At 34.8% G+C, this 18537-nt stretch overlaps 4 protein-coding genes across 8 annotated transcripts; 2 read left to right on the forward strand and 2 right to left on the reverse strand.

Moving 5' to 3' along the window:
* Positions 1-1856: 1856 nt before the first annotated feature.
* On the reverse strand, positions 1857-4348 carry LOC100740658 (FAD synthase). 2 transcript variants are annotated; one of them, XM_003489693.3, is made up of 10 exons: positions 4240-4348; positions 4064-4158; positions 3845-3968; positions 3661-3773; positions 3426-3569; positions 3224-3363; positions 2952-3155; positions 2659-2853; positions 2239-2524; positions 1857-2046 (listed from the first exon to the last, which is right to left on the reverse strand). In XM_003489693.3, exons 1-9 carry the CDS (start codon positions 4346-4348, stop codon positions 2248-2250), a joined length of 1401 nt encoding a protein of 466 aa, XP_003489741.1. In that variant the 3' UTR covers positions 1857-2046; positions 2239-2247. The 2 variants fall into 2 exon arrangements, with proteins under 2 accessions (XP_003489741.1, XP_033176735.1); XM_033320844.1 differs by having other exon boundaries at positions 2235-2524.
* On the forward strand, positions 4347-6087 carry LOC100747770 (LYR motif-containing protein 9). 2 transcript variants are annotated; one of them, XM_033320846.1, is made up of 3 exons: positions 4347-4960; positions 5161-5253; positions 5989-6087. In XM_033320846.1, exons 1-3 carry the CDS (start codon positions 4835-4837, stop codon positions 5992-5994), a joined length of 225 nt encoding a protein of 74 aa, XP_033176737.1. In that variant the 5' UTR covers positions 4347-4834; the 3' UTR covers positions 5995-6087. The 2 variants fall into 2 exon arrangements, with proteins under 2 accessions (XP_033176737.1, XP_003489716.1); XM_003489668.4 differs by lacking the exon at positions 5989-6087 and adding an exon at positions 5367-5412.
* On the forward strand, positions 5453-7513 carry LOC100747647 (probable tRNA (uracil-O(2)-)-methyltransferase). Its single transcript, XM_012385917.3, has 2 exons — positions 5453-6406; positions 6551-7513. Exons 1-2 carry the CDS (start codon positions 5468-5470, stop codon positions 7448-7450), a joined length of 1839 nt encoding a protein of 612 aa, XP_012241340.1. The 5' UTR covers positions 5453-5467; the 3' UTR covers positions 7451-7513.
* Positions 7496-18517, reverse strand: LOC100747893 (zinc finger protein 236). Of its 3 annotated transcripts, none has more exons than XM_024367814.2 (24): positions 17754-18517; positions 17598-17680; positions 17200-17487; positions 16915-17049; positions 16627-16791; positions 15258-15389; positions 15020-15163; positions 14829-14946; positions 14585-14727; positions 14246-14480; positions 14090-14159; positions 13846-13981; positions 13596-13735; positions 13145-13528; positions 12753-12987; positions 12282-12666; positions 12054-12166; positions 11692-11958; positions 11334-11614; positions 11036-11207; positions 10782-10894; positions 10441-10708; positions 10076-10352; positions 7496-8883 (listed from the first exon to the last, which is right to left on the reverse strand). In XM_024367814.2, exons 1-24 carry the CDS (start codon positions 17857-17859, stop codon positions 7757-7759), a joined length of 5517 nt encoding a protein of 1838 aa, XP_024223582.1. In that variant the 5' UTR covers positions 17860-18517; the 3' UTR covers positions 7496-7756. The 3 variants fall into 3 exon arrangements, with proteins under 3 accessions (XP_024223582.1, XP_012241339.1, XP_012241338.1); XM_012385916.3 differs by having other exon boundaries at positions 17209-17487; positions 17562-17680; positions 17754-18516; XM_012385915.3 differs by having other exon boundaries at positions 17562-17680; positions 17754-18516.
* Positions 18518-18537: the final 20 nt, after the last annotated feature.

The following is an 18537-nucleotide window of genomic DNA, read 5'->3' on the forward strand; positions in this document are numbered from 1 at the left end:
CGCCACCGCCACCGCCACCACCGCCGCCACCGCCACCGCCACCGCCACAGCCGCCACTACTTTACCGTTACCATTACCACCGCGTCCTTCTCATCTCCACTAGCTTCATCTACGATTACGCAAGGATCAAACCCCCATTCGCATCAGTCTCTGCTCGATCTCTCACACTCCTATATTTTTCCTACTCTTCCTCTGTTCTTTCGTATCATTTCCAATCTTTAAACGATACAAATCTCTTTTATGTTCATCATTTCTATCGCAGAAGGCTTGACCCGTCGATTTTTCCTTACAACTTTCTTCCACCCTTTTGCTATTTATAACTATCTTATTCTTTCTCAACCGTCGTATCTATATAGCCCTGTGTCTATATTACCACTATAATGAATTATCGAACACACATATCGTGACATCAAATCAAATAATTTTGCGATGAGAATTTTGCCGTTTAATGTTCGCAATTGTTTTATAGACTATTCGTCGTGCCAATATTTACTCGATCGATTTCTTCTCCGTTATAATCGTAATAACTTCGATATGCTAATTGTAAAAAGACCGACGCAGAGAAATCGAGAAAAATCGCGCGTTTTATTTTCATTTATCATATTTTCTTTTCGATATATATCCGTCCTTTTCTCGCGATTCATTTTTATCTACCAACTAACCAGTCGAGCAACCACTTACAATCAATCCGTCGATTAATCAATCGCTCAGTTGTCGGTCAGTCAATCGATGAATGAGCTATACAGCGAACCAATCAGTTAAATAACCAGTTAGTCATCCAGTTAGACAGCTTGTATTCTGTCTTCTACCAACCTTGTATCATCGGCTTCTTTCTATTCTATTCTACTCTCGTGTAATCAATTTCAAACTTAAATGAAATACTCTGGTGAAATATGAGGCTCATTTCCGTCTCCCCACCTTCTCTTCTTTCCTCGCACAACTTTTTCCATTTACTCAATTTTTTTTGTTTCGTTTCACTCGTGGATTACCTCGTTCAATTTTTCTTTTTTTACCGCAATTGAAACCACTACTGCTTGTTATTTTTTCAGATTTATTATTTTCAGAGATCGTCTACTAAATTTTTGATAAAAAGTAGTAAAAAAAAAAGGGAGACACAGTTCTGTGGTACGGAGCTTCTAGCGTTAAGCGATGTGTAAGCGACCGCGGAAGAATGATACGTAAAGACAAAGTGCGAATAACGGAATATTCGACTTAAGCAAGTACATCTATTTTCTTTTTATTGGCAATAATAATAAATATAAAAAAAACAACTCGTATATAGTAATTAGTATAACGAAGAATATCGCACTGTATATGGTTTATAAATTGTATAATCACACACGCATACACACACATATAAACTATCTGACTAGCATCATTCATTCGCTTTTCTTACCGTTCTTATCTACTCCACCTTCTCACCATTCTATCATTCACTTTTGTTTTAAGCTTTCAAAAGAAAAAAAGCTAAAAATACTTCAATGCGAAATTAAATTTCAAGAGGATGCGAGCAAGTAACAAAGCTTCTTTTTCTTTGGAACAAAACAATGAGACGTCGCGACTCAACTATGAGTTTAAAATAAATGACATGAATTCATACCAATACGATTTAAGGGTTTAATGAATCTTTTTTAATCGTATCCATCAAAACCTTAAACGTTTAATTAATCCTTTTCCTCCTGCTCATCGTCTTTAAAGATACATTAAAAAGCAATCTATAAACATAGATGTTTTTCCATGTATTTTCTTCGTAACGTATCTCGCCATCCTCGTGATAATCAGGGATTAAAATATGAAGAAACGCAACTTCGATAATTTCTGATAATGTTTCGATTATAAACTGATTTCTAAACAACTTTTGTGTGAATTTGTTTTTATTTACGTCTTTGTTGTATGAAAGAAGACCATTGATCATACAATAATCTGCTATTGAATCAATCAATAAATATAAAATTTAATACGAGATACAGCTATCTCGGTCACACTTCCATTAGCAGCATATTACATATTTTGGCTTATTCTTGCTCTTATTTTTCTGCCCCATACCTATGAAAATAAGTTATATTTCTTTATACGGGAAACGACTTATATAAATATATACAATATATATGGCAATATCTAACCAAGCATAATCAGAAAGAAACGAAAACAAAAACAAAAGGGTAAACAAAAAAAGAGAGAGGGAGAGTAAATCAGCAAACGAAGTAAGGATAGAAAGACACATTTTTACTTACTTACTTATCGATTTTAATACGTTTTTACTGTATAGTATGGTAAACAGAGTGAACTAAAGAAATCTTCAATATCGTCATCTGTCCAATCAGTGAGTGGAAAATGTACTTGCACAGACTTAGAACTGTCGTCGTTTAATCGTGCAAGATCATCGTACATTACTCTTTTATTGTTATTCAGCCGTTTTCCAACCAATAACACTTGTAATTCTGGTTTTAACACAGCGAAATTGCTTATCGTGTCAGCGGCATCGCTTTCCAAATGTTCTAACTTACATAGCTCGATATTATATCTATCAGATCAGTCAAATTAGTTATGTTCATGTTAGTTTAGATCTATTTTAGAAAATTGATTGTCACGTTCTACATGCAATCCAATATAATTTTTGTTTGTAACAGTTTTGACATGTATCGACATCATACCTACCTGTTTTTAAGTTCATGCAAGAATTCGTCAGTGCCCGACTTTAACATATCAGATTTCAAACAAATTGCACGCAGTTTGAAGTTTGAACAATGTTGCAGTTTGTTACTAGCGATTCGAGCAAGATGTATCATAAGGACTGACTCTTCGCTACCATCCAAATATATCCAAACATTTTCAGGTTTCTTATAATAGTTTCTACAAGGAAAGAAAGAGAAAGAAAACAAAGAAAAATTCGATGACACCTTATAATCGATACAAATAATCGATACTTTTTCCAGTTGTAGATGCATTACACGAATTTCTTAAAGGAACGCTCATAAAATGATCGACGTTGGGACTTTTGAATCCATGCTTCGTACTTTGATAGACAATCCACATGTGGCGTACGATCATAATGTACTAGCACATTTCTCGGAATACGATTACAAAACATTGTTTTTGCTGTTTCAGTATCTTTTTCGTTTTCACTTTCTATGGTTACACGTGCTTTATAATATCTACAAAGTGATTTCAATTATCTACCAACTTCTTTATCATTTTTTTGTATTGTAGTCGATTTTATTACCTATTCCATTCCGGATACGAGCCGAAGGTAACAGTTGGACATTCTTGTGCAACTGCATATAAAACATCTGCGAATGATTCCTCTTTTGCATTTATGTAAACTTCAGTTGCTGCAAAACTTTTGTAGCTAGCAAAACATTCCTACAAAAACAAGATCTTTTCTACTCTTGAACAATTATTCAAACAATGTGTGCATATTATACCTTGCAAAATGCCTGAAACGATATTTCAAAAAACATGGGTGAGCCAGGGAAGATGTGAACATTTTCCACCGTTATACACGGATAATTCAGCTTTTTACCTGTGACTTGGTCTATCCCAAATTTAAGTACAGATTTAGTGGGTATCTTAAATTAAGAACCTAGTTTACATCGATCGTCAAATAAGTATTAACATGCTATCATTTAATTTACACCATTCGTTTGAATCATTACTTACATATGCCATTTTATAAGCCGGTGAAGGGAAAGTTCCATAACTGAAGCAATCTTTTATAATCTTCACTAGCGTTGGGTGATAGTGCAATGAATCGTTAAAGGCCAATGCTAAAGCTGTAAAATATAATTTCATTATAATGAACACTTACTTATGTACTCTTATTAATTTTCAGACTATATTTTACCTTCATATGTAACATCATCGTGAGTTGGTCCTATACCACCGGATGTAAAAACATAGTTGAACATTTTAGAAAAGTATTTTATCTCTTTGGAAATATCTTCAACATTGTCTCGTACGACTGCAGTCTAGGAATAGATAATTAAAATAAAAAATAGTATTAATAGAAAACAACAATACTTGACAGATAAACTGTAGACATCATGGATTAAGTTATACCTACTTTCTGAACCTTGACTCCATGATTATAAAGCAGCTTACACGCATAAAAACAATTAGTATCTTTTACTTGCGCTTTTAAAATTTCATCTCCGATTACTAAGTAAAATAAGAACTTAACAGTAAGAAAAGCAGTATATCCAAATATATGATATTAGTAAAGTGTATACGCAATATTACCGATTATTCCGGCAGTAGGATGCTTTCCACTACTTTTCAATCGAATTATGTTTGTTCGATAACATTTTAATAAAATGTTTACTACCTTGTATCGACGTAAATTTATCATAACGCTTTAATCACACTATTAACAATTATTTGTATATTATCTACGTACAATACTGCTAGAAGATGCTACGCAGCGCCTTCAAACTTAAGTACTTTTACCTGTGTACATATGTATATACATATCTTTATAAGAGATTTTACAACTATATTTTTACTCTTTGATATATTTATATATTAAAAATACACATGTCATTATACAAAGTCGCTGAAATTTTCTAATTATATTGTACTAATTATAATCTTCCTTTTATGTTACCACCTTTATTAACTTTAAAGACCGTCCAGTGATTTTACGCTACACTAGGGGTTTCTCTCCTTGTCCTATCATCATATTAATTTCAATTAAAATAGGATGAAAGAAACTGAATCGTAAACAATCGTGCAACTTCGTATTTCTTAACATTCTTACATAAAATTACGCAATATAATATTCTTAACATTTAATAATTATTGTTTTTCTTTATATTTTCTCCAACTTTTCACTAAAATGGCAAGTACAATGTTACGAGAAGCAGCTTTAAAATCGCCCAAACAGCTGTACAAATTTTTGCTGCGAGAATGTGGAAAATTACCAAAAGAAGCACAAGGATTTTATAGACATTCGGTTAAGCAGGTAAATTGTATAACAATTTTCATATTAACAAATACATTTGGAGATCAAATTCACTACTTTCAGTAAAAATAATGAACAATAAAACGTTTAGGTTATGCGGTAAAATATGTAATATTCACACAACGAACATGTGATTAATTTGATTTTCAAGTAAATTTAATTATTTAATAATAATTGGTTTTGTACTCTAATGCTTGCAGAGTTTTAAACAGCATTTAATCGAACCAGATGAGGAGCGTATTCAGCAAATTATGAAAAAGGCAGTACAAGATGCAGAATGGATTGTTAAAAAGGTATATCAATATCAATAATATTATTAATATATATTTTGTGAATGCTTACCATCTTCTTCCTTCCTTCTTTTTTTTACATATCCTAATTATCTGTATTTTAATGTGATTTTTAGTACTCAAAGCAGGAAGAAACAAGTAAACAAACAGACTAACATGTATGGTATTAACATAAAGATAGTATTCACATCGTAGATGCAATTGTATCATGTAAAATATGGATTTCAAAACCATAATACGTGATCAAAGTGGAATTAATGCTTCACAATTTTTCAAAGCCATTAGTATATGGCGTCGTAATCCTCAAACTGTAAACCGTAGAATTCTTGCATCTATTGAAATACTGGATATCGAAACTAGCTGCGATATCTTCCAAATTTTTCAGTGTATTAATACCCTGGATATTTCAACTTTAAGTACAGATCATCAAACAGACAACATTGATAACATAAAATTACTAGAAGTACTGCACATTTCTGATCAGGTGGCTGTTACAGCCAAAAGGAAGGTTCACTTATATGTGGCAAAGCAGTTGCCACGTATGCCACACATATTTTCCAGTGGTATTGAATTTCTTTTATCCAATAGTGAAGAGGGTTGCATAATAAATGTCCACAAACCCTTTCTCTCGCATAAACAGTCTCTTGGTGCTAAAATAGCATTTATGTTACAACAAGGAACAGACGGTTATACATCTCTTAGTGTCTATGGAGAGAATAACATTATATCCGATTTCAGCATTGAATGGTTAAAGCAGAAACTTCTCCCATGTATCCTGAAATGGGCAAGAAGCAGCAACTCAGAAAGAACATCGATCCCGTTGACTTCATTGAATCTCGTGTCAGCTGAAAAATATGCAAAATTGTATTGTAAGTTGAAGGAGAAATATGGTACGAAATTGATAAAGAACTGGCCTGAAAGTACAGATCCAACGAAATTTGTTTATGAGGATATTGGAATCGCTGCCTATTTACTGTTATTGTGGGAGAAAGAGAGATTTGAAAAGAAAACTAATAATTTACAATCGTTTCTCGATTTGGGATGCGGTAATGGTTTACTCGTGCACATCCTATTTAACGAAGGTCACCGCGGATTAGGAATTGATTTGCGAAGGAGGAAAATATGGGATTTATACCCACCTGAAACTCCATTGCAAGTATGTATGAGTATTATTTATATCAATTTTGTAATACAAATATTAATAGCAATTTATTTCATCTTATGTACATACATATATACGTGATTACGTATCTTCGATCTTACGATCGATTGATTAAATTTACTGAAACATTTTGTACAGGTTTCTACCGTTGTTCCATCGTCTACGACTGTATATCCGGAAGTAGACTGGATCATAGGAAACCATTCAGACGAGTTAACACCATGGATTCCGATAATTGCTGCACGTAGCTCTAACAACTGTCGTTTCTTTTTATTACCCTGTTGTCCATATGAACTTAATGGCGCAAAGTATCAAAGGTACTGTGCCTCGAAAAGTCAATATTCGGAGTACATTGATTATGTGAGAAGTATATGCGTCCAATGTGGTTTTACAACACATCTCGATAAATTAAGAATTCCCTCTACGAAACGAATATGCCTGATTGGATGGGAAAGAACGCCCGAAGGGGTTAAAGAACTCGAAGATCGTATTCAACAAATGCTAAGTACAAAGACAACTTTGACTTGGCAAAAATACGAATTGAGTGATAAAACAGTCGATAGTGAAATAGTTGAAGAATGGACTTGCGACTTTAAGCCACGGGACAAAGTGGAAAAAGTACGAAATTGTACACAATTAGACAAAACATTAATTGCAAATATTGTTGATATCGTATCGAATCAGTTGCTTCATGAAGGTCGCATTATGACTATCGAAGGAACACCCAAAAAGCTTTGGAACGCTGGCAGATGCCTTGAATTACGTGAAATCGCTGAATCAATTCCTAAAGAAGCTATGATACATTTGCGAAAAGAATGTGGAGGTCTTCAAACTTTACTAAAAAATCATAGCTATATATTTCGTGTTACTCAAGGAAGGGTAGAATTTAGAATACCTGGAACAGGAGTAAGAATTAATGAAAAATCAAAAAAATATAAGTTACCATTGCCATGCACGAAGACTAAACCCTGTTGGTTTTATAAAAATCATCCGAATGGTTGTCCTGTAACTGAAACAAAATGTAATTACAAACATTAATATGATACCTTGATCAAACAGTTGTGTTTTAATATTAAAACGACATTACACGTTAAAAATTTATTTTTGCTTTCATATAAATCGGCGAACGTTTTATACATTGGATGCGACGACAGATTATATTTATTTGCGAGATAGTATCGAGTAATTATTTAACATATTAAATAGTAACGTAAATAAGAAGAATGTCGAAATATTATTGTCTCTATCATTTAATCAATATTCTATCGCAGTTAACAATTTTTGTCGAAGGCATAAAATTTAATTAAAGAGTAAAATGATAGTTTTTGTACCAGATGCATATTACTATTTAAGCAGCTCTACAAACGATATGTTGTCTAAATTTAGACTCTTAGCTTCGATCGTGTTTTCCTGAAGAGATGTTTTAGGTAGGAAGGATTGACGGCTACGTTTCCATTTCCTGATGTCAACAGTATCCAGTTGATGTACGCGTTTAACATGTGTTCGAAGATTGCCCTTTTGCGTAAAAGAATATTCACAGTACGAACAAGCGTAGGGTCGATCGCCAGTGTGGTGTTTTTGATGCATCTGTAGAGTTGACTTTTGGGCAAATGATTTTGTACATAGATCACACTTGTATGGCCGTTCACCCGTATGAATTCGTTTATGTCTTTCGACTTGATACGGTTTTGTAAATATTTTCCCACAAATGTCGCATTCCTTTTTCGATGGATTCCCTTTAATCGTCGGTTTATTGGCTACTACTGGTAACGTTTCTTCCGTAATCACCTTTGAAAATGGCTCCAGCTGTCGTTCCAATGAAGGTGTCACGGTTGATATTGCTAAAAGACAATTATTTGCTGGCGTTTTTAACATTTGTTCTATATGAATTTCATCCTTGGCATGTTGTTCGTTAGTATCAGATACGACGCTAGATGTTGTTAGTGCACACCCAGTATCGGGAACCCCAGCCGGTCGATGCTGCGAATTGTTAGCTGGTGATGCAGATGATTGTGATAACAACGATTCTTCGGTTTGTATAGTAACAAGACCATTTGTCAGAAGAAAGTGTAAATTCGTAACTAACTGATTGTTTTCGTTTATGGACACTATCGTTTGATTGTTGTTCGATACGATACCTTCTGCATCGAAATTAATTTGATCAGATAAACAGGAAGCAGCTGTTTCAATACTATATGCCTCTAAATGGGACGTTAATCCTGCAACTGCCTGTGATAGCTGCTGTTCCTGTGCTATTTGCTGCTTCGGCTCAAAATTATTCATTTTCTCTTCCTTTCCGTCACATTTCTCAAGATCAGTCGCTACTTCAGCTATGACTGCAACCTTCAAATGTCTTTGTTTTCTCTTTGGATTATCTTTGTGTTCGCGTGCATGTTTCAATAAGTGTACTTTCCTATGGCCGGATGTTCGAAATCTCGAATCGCATATAGGGCATCTAAATGGTTTCGAACCTTCAGAAACATTGATCAAAATTTATTAAACAATTTACAGAAATATAGGAAAGAAATAGTCGATACTACTTATTTATATATGTCGGATTTTCATTAGAATTAAGGTTAGGGGCGTGAAACGAATCTTCATTTGGATTACACATTGTCGTTATGCAATAGAGAAGACATTGACTAGTGCAAATTATTACAGAATTATTACGATTATTACAGAATGTGACAAGTAACAGTGGTAATTAGATACTCGAGAAGCTAATGACAATGATCCTAGGTTCAATAACGAATCCGCGGTCAACGGGATAATAGGATGCGCTTTCTTCCAAAGCCCAAATCGTACTCGACTTGCTTGGCTACGATGGAAGTATAACTAAACTAACTCTTTGTTAAAACGTGGAATATCCACCGAGCGTACAGACGCTAAGTAACTCGCTAATACGACCTCACGAGAGAATGACTTTCCGTCAGATGTATCACGTCGGCTAGCACGTGCATACTCTTTCGAGAATTCGACGAATCATCGGATTCATCGAGGATAGTCTTCGTTCAGAAAGTGAGGGAAATTGACGTTGCTGTTAATTGGTCAATTTCCATGTCGGTGGCTAGAAAAGGATGCTAGCCGTCCTTGAGGGAAGGTTGCTAGCGGGAAGCGTCGTTCGTTGAAAAATAGATCTCCCCTATCTTCCCGTAGTTGGGACAAAGACTGTTTGTCTGTTCAAAGGACTTTAGGTAATTAAATCTTAATGTTTATAACGGCTCTCAGGCTAGCTGAACATGTACTGTGGAGATGCGTCGGCATTTGGTAACCATCATACCCGAAGAATAGGGTCTGCGTATGGCGAGCCACGAGACAGAAACCATTGGAATGTTTACTGTCGCGTGCCGCTACAAATATTTCTTTTAAGGAGAGCTATAAAATTACTCCATACCTTTGTTAGACAAAGCGTTCATCCCGTGACCGCGGCTACGTTCGGCGACTGACTGTCGCCTCGAGCCCCAGCTCATTATCACAAATCTCGAAGAAATACAATTGGATCGAAAGACGACAATTGTTTAATTATGTTAGAATCTAGATTACGGTGTTAAGGGATTTTCCCGAAGTTCCAAAGGGAAAGCTCCGATGTCCTTTCATCTCCGACATATATAACATATTATTATTATACAGAATGAAAACTTGAATAGTAATTATTCAACTTACCGGTATGTAAACGCATGTGAACTTTCAAGCTACCTTTAGTCGCAAATAAACTATTGCACACATGGCAGCGAAATGTCTTTTTTCCCGTATGAACTTTTGTATGAGAATCCAAAGTACATTTTACGGCAAAACTTTTACTGCAATAATCGCACTTGTATGGTCGTTCTCCTGTGTGTGTGCGTACATGTCTTATAAGATCGCTTGGCTTGCGAAAAGTTTTCGGACAATATTTACATTTGTTTGTATACTCTTTTCGTTCCTTCTTTTCCAGCAAAATCTATATTGCGTATAAAAAAATTCAGTTAATAATCCTTTGTCAGCGTTCCGTTTTGCTGCAGCGTAGCAATAACTAATAAGAAACTTACTTCTACTTGATCCATTACTTCTTTTTCAGCTACTGTATCCAACAGAACTTTCTCAGAAACGGCAGAATCGGGTTCTATCATAATATTATGTAATGGTGAATGATCATTTGCAATCCGCGGTTGATGCACTTCCGATAAAAACGTCGAATTATCTGAATTATCAGTTATCCCTGAAGCATTCCATATTGAAGTTTCATGAATTTTACTATGTGATAGTAATTGGATCCTATTGTTAAACTGCTTCTCACACGATAAACATTTAAATGGTCTACAAAAAAACATAACAAAGTACAATAATCAATTATAATTCATGTCAATGTAACATTTTTTTCGACACTCACTGCTTGACGACATGAATCTTCGAATGTCTATTTAATCCACCATTTGTGTAAAATTTAGAAGAGCACTCTGTGCACTGATATTCCTTCGTTCCGCGATGGCTTGTCAAATGTTCCTTACACCAAAAAAATACCTTCATTAAACATTGACGACGTCAACAATTAAATGTGACGGAGAACACACACGGACCGAATTAGCGAAAAATAACGACTAGGAGAAGAAAGAAAACATCTATTATTTATTTTAAAATATTTACCTTTAAACCAACTGTCGTGAATCCTTGTTGGCTACACATGTGACACTGTAATAGAGATTGTCCACGGGATATTTTGCCCGTAGCGGTTTTAACGATTTCTGGAACATCGGATGACAAAGCGTGCATATTTGACTGAATCTTGAAATCTTGTGATGTTCCCCGAAAGTCTTCTCTACGCAAATTGAATATTTGTTTTCACTGTAATTGTTTCTGATTTGTTCGCGATAAATACATATATTAGAACAGCATATGTGTAAAGAGAGTAGACAGCTGAAAAAAGAAACTAACGAAAACTTACGTAAAGAATATCGGATTGATTATACATTGTTTGTGAATACTGTTCTTCTGGGTTTCTTCTACAGTAAATTCATTTGTTATATTCTCTTTTTTGGAGAAGTTTGGCTGGGAAACAAATACAACTGCTTGCACACCAGACTTTTCTGATTGTTCAACATTTATGTTATCTGGTGTTGTAACACAAACAGAAAGACGATGTTCATCTTTTACATTTCTAGGTAGTATACTCGCCATACTAGTTGAATTTCTTGTATCTAGTCCAATGTCAATTTCAGTATCCGACTAACAGATAAGATCTTTATTGGTTTCACATTCTCTGTAACGAAGACAATTTATAGAAAAAGAAATCTTTGTCTTACTTGCAAAGTAATATGGTCCATCTCAAATGAATCTAATTGCGTCGAAAATACATGTTCTCCAGCTGATTCTACGTTACTATTACAGTTACTGTTATTATTATTTTCATATATAACATTCAATACAGGTTGCTGTTGCTCTTTCATATGACTAAAATCACTCGTGTTTGTACTACTCGAATGTCTCGAGTGATTACCTCCCAAGTTAAGATTCATCCCGATATTAAAAAACTGTTGATTTAAAGTTTCTTCTATTTCTCGTATACTTTCCTATCGAAACAAAACGGATTTTAATGCCGAAGAGTAATTACAACGAACACCTTTTACTTTATTTACTGACACCTTGGTACTATGATATACAATACCGGTGTAAGTGTCTGATCGCCAGAGTAAACGGGCAACGTGACTGAACCAGCTTCATCAGCTTGTAATATTGGTGAATTTTCAAGATTTGTTACAGCTATTCCCGCTACATTTTCTAAAAACAAAAGAACAAAAGAAGAGAAAAGTGCATACAAGATTAACAAGCTTATACAAAATAAAAAAATATGATTTCCTGATACGTATAACACACATACGAATTTGAAACATACGATTAATAAACGTTGTAGTATCGCAATTTGTTGCTAAAACTGGTCTTATTTTTTCCTTTCCTTCAGTTATATTTTGAAACTCGGGAAAAGCTTGTGAAAGCTCTGATCCGAGCTGCGATTGAAATGATAATTCAACCGATCCAAGACGAGAAAGTGCAAGATTATCTGAAAACGTAGAAGAGGAAGTTGTGACGGTGGTAGGGGTGGTACTGGTAGTGGCAGTGGTAGTAACGGAGATGTTGCTGGTAATAGTGGAATTAATTGTAGTGATAGAGGCAGAAGAGGAGGAAGACGATTCAAGAGCCGCTTCTTGTTTAGAACTTTCCTTCATATTTGACTTGTCTGAAGCTTGTTCTTGTATTCTGATTTTCTGTTGTTCCAATTGCTACGAATTCAGAGAAAAACATAATGTTTCATGATTAATGACGAATCCAATTTTTGTTTTCTTTTCTTCTGTAATAAATACTATACCCGTTGTGCCAGTTCATGCTTATGTATTTTCATGTGTTTCCGACAATTGACGTAAGTTTTGAAAGTCTTGTGACAATAAGGGCACATGAACGGTCTTTTATTACTGTGAGTAACCAAGTGTCTTTTCATGCTGCTTTGTGTAGAAAATTTCGCATTACAAAGAGAACAACCGTATGGTCTCGAATCTTCGTGAGTATGCAAATGCGATTTTAGAACACTATTCGATGTAAATCTCCTGAAACGATTTAAAACGATTTATTACTGGTTGAATAATACTCTTGTTAACAATTTATGTGCACAAAAAGAAAGGAGAAACAAGAAATTTATTAGATGTATGTTTTAAAGGAAGAAAGAGGAGAGATAATAAATCGAAAAAAAATTTGCGCATGTACCTATCGCATTTTGTGCATTTATATGGACGTTCTCCAGTGTGGCGGCGATGATGTTGCTTCAAGTGACTGATCTTTCTAAATGCCGCCTGACAAATCCAACATTTGTGGGGTCTGGCATGATCAGTAGATGTATCATAAGCACGTTTTTCCTTTCCCGAAGATACCACGGAAATTTTATTTCCTGTATCACTAATTACCAACGGTTCTTGCAAGATAACTTGAGGAACCAAGCTTTCTGCTTCCGGTGATAATTTTAATTTACCCTTTATTTGATTTTTCGATTGATCAGTGGGATAAATGTCAGCATCAATTACTGCATATGTGTCGGGATCCTTATCATTGTCAGTGGTTTTATTTGAACAATTTTCGGACTTTGCATGCAATCTATTATAAAAGGCTTATTTGCATGTCATCCGATTCTATTATAAGAAAAAATGTAACAGTCACTTACCTAGTATGTGCAATTAAACTACTATGGCACACGAATGCTTTCTCGCAGGAACCACAAGCGTAACGTTTAACACTTGAATGCGTACGTTCGTGTGCTATCATAGTAGATTTCAAAGCGAACGAACGATAACAGTGGGTGCACTAAAGATACAAATAAGTATAAATGTTAAAAAAAAAATCTAAGATAAAGTAAGTAAAAAAAGATCTCTTCAAGATATGTAAAAAATGTTTTAATGTGCACATATAAGTACCTTAAAAGGCTTTTCTTGCGTATGAACACGCAAATGGCGTATCAAATCTGATGGTTTTTTGAATTCTTTGTGACAAAATGTACACGCGTACCATCTCACGTTTCCTACGCATCGTTGTTTTATTGTCAAATATTTTCTAAAGGAATAACAAGAAGGAAAAACGATTTATATCAACTATGTGCTTTTTGCAATACACTTGCTTTTAACGATAAATTTGCTTTTAGGTACATATAAAACGGATTACCTCGTATCACCATCAGGCGCTCGATCCAATAATGTTACAAAATTAACACGAGCTCCAAACTTCTTTATCTCTGATATACCGTTAATAAACAAAACATAGTTAATTATTAAAAATAATTATGCCATAATCTTGTAGTTTATCGAGTGTAATGCGTACCTTCAGAAGCAATTTTATTTTTACTAGGAAGACCACTGTTTTTCAATGCTTGTTGTAAAATATCCTTTTTCGTTACGTTTTCCGATAATAAACGCGGTTCGAAATTTGACGATTCTGTAGTCTGATGAATGTCGGATTCTAAAGATGCCAGTTGTGTTATAACACTATCAACTGTTGAACGTATATCAGACTCCATGGTATTACTCGAATGAGTATTGTCATTAATGCTATTCTCCTAAAAATGTCATTGCACATCGATCTAATGATTTCAATGCATTGTAGCATTAATAACAAATGAACTGAGAGACATGTCAAGTAATAATTTTGGTCATAAATTACCTCATTTACATTGGTATGCATACGTTTCATGTGACCATTCAAACTGCCGAGTTTTTTAAACACGCATGAACAATAATTACATCCGTATATAGGTTCTCCCTCTGGGACATTGTGAACTCTCATTATATGAGCATTCAAATTACCTGGAAGTATTCATATTTATGTATAAATAGAAGTAGGAGTGACTTAAAGAATAAATAAATAGCAATAAATTCAATCGTAAACAGTTATTGTAAAAAATTACCTTTCTGACTAAACTTGGCATTGCAAAACTCACAAGCATGAGGTCGAATACCATTGTGTTGCCACGTATGAATTTGCAGCGAACTCTTTTGCGTGAATGCACGACCGCAGTCTGTACACTTTGAAATTAAACAAAATTTAGATCATTTATCATCCAAAAAATACAATTACACGAAGTGAAAATTAGGTTACTTTGAAAGGTTTTTCACCAGTATGCACTCTAATATGCCGCATCAATTGACTTGGCTTTTGAAAAGACTTCAAACATATGGTACACTTATACATTGTTTTGTGTTTTGTCCCTCTTTTCGTTTGTTTTACTACTTTTGTCTGCAACTAAAGACGAAATAGTGGTACAAATTATATCAACCTCGCCAGAATCCTCTGGGAATCGTCACTTGGAATACATTTGACACTGGTAGCATCTTACCCTATAGTGCTCACGAATATGAAGTCTATATAAGGCGGGTTGACTGAACTGTTTATTACATAATTTACATTTTCGTACTTCTTCAACCGTCCACTTTTCCCCATGTAGCTTTAAATGTGCATCTAATTGAGTCTATAATGTTCAAGATTAAAGTATATCGTCAATAATTTTTAATTTGCCATTGATTTTCGAAAGAATAACTATTTTCATTTTTATTTTCTTATCTTTATTGAATTAAGACAAGATTATACTGTGAATAAATCAATTAGCAATTAAAATGTTTATTAATATGTCGGGTTTACATTAGAATTAGGGTTAGGCGCGTGAAACGAATCTTCGTTTGGATTACACGTTATCGTTATGCAATAGAGAAGACATTGACTAGTGCAAATACGATTATCATAGAACCGGATAAGTAACCGTGGTAATTAGATACTCGAGAAACTAATGACAATGATCCTAGGTTCAATAACGAATCCGCGGTCGACGGGATGATAGATGAACGTGCTTACAAATTCTAAGTCGGACGCGTAATATTCACTGATCGTAAGGGGTTACTCTCTTCGTCGACGAGATCGCAAGAGAATGAATTTCCGTCCCGATGATGCCACAGAGGAAAACTATATTGGAGTGTGTCTAAGGACACGAGATCATCGGATTCGTCGAGAAAAGCCTTCGTTCAGAAAGTAAGGGAAATTGGCGTTGCTGCTACTTGGTCAATCTCCATGCTACTGCTAATTGGTCAATCTCCACATCGGTGGTTAGAAAAAGATGCTAGCCGCCCTCGAGGGAAAGTTGCTAGTGGGAGACGTCGTTCGTTGAAAAATAGGTCTCCTCTATCTTCTCGTAGTTGGGACACAGACTGTTTGTTTGAAGGACTTTAGTTAGCTAAATCTTAAGATTTATAACGGGCCCTCAGGCTAGCTGAACGTGTACTGCGGAGACGCATCGACAATCATCTTACTCGAAGAATAGGATCTGCGTGTGGCGAGCCACGGGGCAGATGCCGTCGGAATGTTTGCTGTCGCGTGCCGCCACAAATATTTCTTTTAAGGAGAGCTATAGAATTACTCCATACCTTTGTTAGACAAAGCGTTCATCCCGTGACCGCGGCTACGTTCGGCAACTGGCTGTCGCCTCGAGCCCAAGCTCATTATCACGACTCTCAAACAATTACAATCGGATTGAATAACTACAATTGTTTAATTACAGCTACAGTAGACTCTAGGTTACAATGTTGCGGAATTATCCAAAATTCGAGACGCTCCGGTGTTCTTTCATCTCCGACATATATAACCTTGGTTATGAATATTTTAAATCGGCACAATAATTGTTATAAGTATATATCAAACATTTGTCTAATACTGACCTTTGTTGAGAAAGCATCTTCGCATTCTGTACAGAATAAGTTTTCTTCTTTTTCATGTAACAACATATGAGACTTTAAGCTAGCCATTCTTGCAAATTTTTTCCCACATTCTGGACATTTCGGTTCACCTGTATTATGCGTTGCCATGTGAAGTGTAAAATTTGTCTGCAACATTAATATAAAATAACAACAAAATTTCTATCTAGAGTATACATTCCATTATATAATACATTAATGTTGAAAGTATCAAATGAAACATTGAACGAAGAGGAATAGAATTATTACTACCGGCACGTTGAACGATGCAGAACATTTTGGACATCGATGTGGTTTTTCTTCTGCATGATTTTCCATATGTTTCCGATATAATGTTTGTTTACCAAATTCTTGATGGCAAATATCGCATATTAAACTATCTGTGTCCTAATGCAAAAAAAATTTGTTCTCTGTTACCTTTATACCATATAATGATTGAAAGATCAAATACATCGTATGTAATGGATTATTAATTGTACATATAATTTATTTGTAATCGCATATGGAAAAATAAAATGTAAGCAATTTCAAAATTACTTGAATTACTTGCAAAGAAATTGCTTTGTTTTTCTTGGGCCTTCCAGGGCTATTTTTTTTCACAGATGTATTAATTGGCTTCTGTTTACAAATTTTTCCATCCTTTTCGCTAGCTACTGAATCATTCGAAGAAAGAGACTGATATTCTTGCGTAACTGTTTCCTTGCATGTTAATTCTCTGCATGATGGTATTTGATCAATGCTATTAGGCTCAGTCTCAAAATTTTGTGTTGATTGCTGAAGTTCTGACTCATTGACAATATTTTCAACGCTTATTTGAAAAACAGGCTGAAATAGCAAACAACTGAAAAATAAAAGCTTCTTCTGTAAGATAAATAACGAAGCATAAGATAACAATGTACCGAGTGTAATATTAGATTTCCATTAAAATTTTTTACATCTACTAGCGGCGATGCTGCTTCACTTTGTCCAACAAGCATAACTGGAGTTGCAACAATTTCCAACATACCGTCTTTATGTTCTGCAAAGTTTACAATGAATTGCTATAAGTGTTTGTTGCGAACATTTCTAATTTTATTGTCACGGACTCTTACCAGTTACTGCTAAAAGCGTTCGGCCATCCTCAGTAGCAACGAGATTTATAGGTATTGTATCGACATGTGAAGGTGATTCTGTAACTACACTGTGTCGCGTCAACATTTTTCTCTATTTCAAAATGGTATACGACTCGTAAAGAAAATAATTCTTTAGATACAATCGTGCATAACGAGAAAAACAGTGATGACAATTCTGAACCACTAGGCACATTCACAAAGATTTCTCATTGTATTAGATACTCTAGGAAAGTTCTGGCATAATTCAAATGTTCGAATTTCTTTTGAAAAATGCATAACTCAATTTTCCTAGCGGACTTAATCAACTTAACCTATACTTTTACGATATGAGAGGTTAACTTGAATGATGGGTATCATTAACCATTAGCTAAATATAAGATAGACTTGACATTATATGGGACTTTGTGTCTCATGTTCTGAAATACCGACCTCAAAAAAATCCGAGTATATAAGATAGGTATAGAAGGGAAATGGGAAGAAGTCTCCTGGAAGGACTGCACACCTGATTGGTTTTTTTTACAAACTTTACACAGTCACAAAGTTAAGCACGTGTATTGGCCGAACGTGTCACATAACAAATAAAACAATGTATCAACGCGTGTAACGGTAGCGATAGAGAACAGTACAGTACCTCTTACACCTCCCTCATCTCTGTGTCGTCTCGTGAAATTCTTTTACAGTTCCGCATTTTTACTGCCACGTCTATTATAGTGGCATCTTTAATAATGTGTCTTGAAAATGATAAAAGGATCATGTTACCTTC

Source organism: Bombus impatiens, unplaced genomic scaffold (assembly GCF_000188095.3).
Source record: "Bombus impatiens unplaced genomic scaffold, BIMP_2.2 scf_0361, whole genome shotgun sequence".
In the NCBI taxonomy this organism is placed as follows: domain Eukaryota; kingdom Metazoa; phylum Arthropoda; class Insecta; order Hymenoptera; family Apidae; genus Bombus; species Bombus impatiens.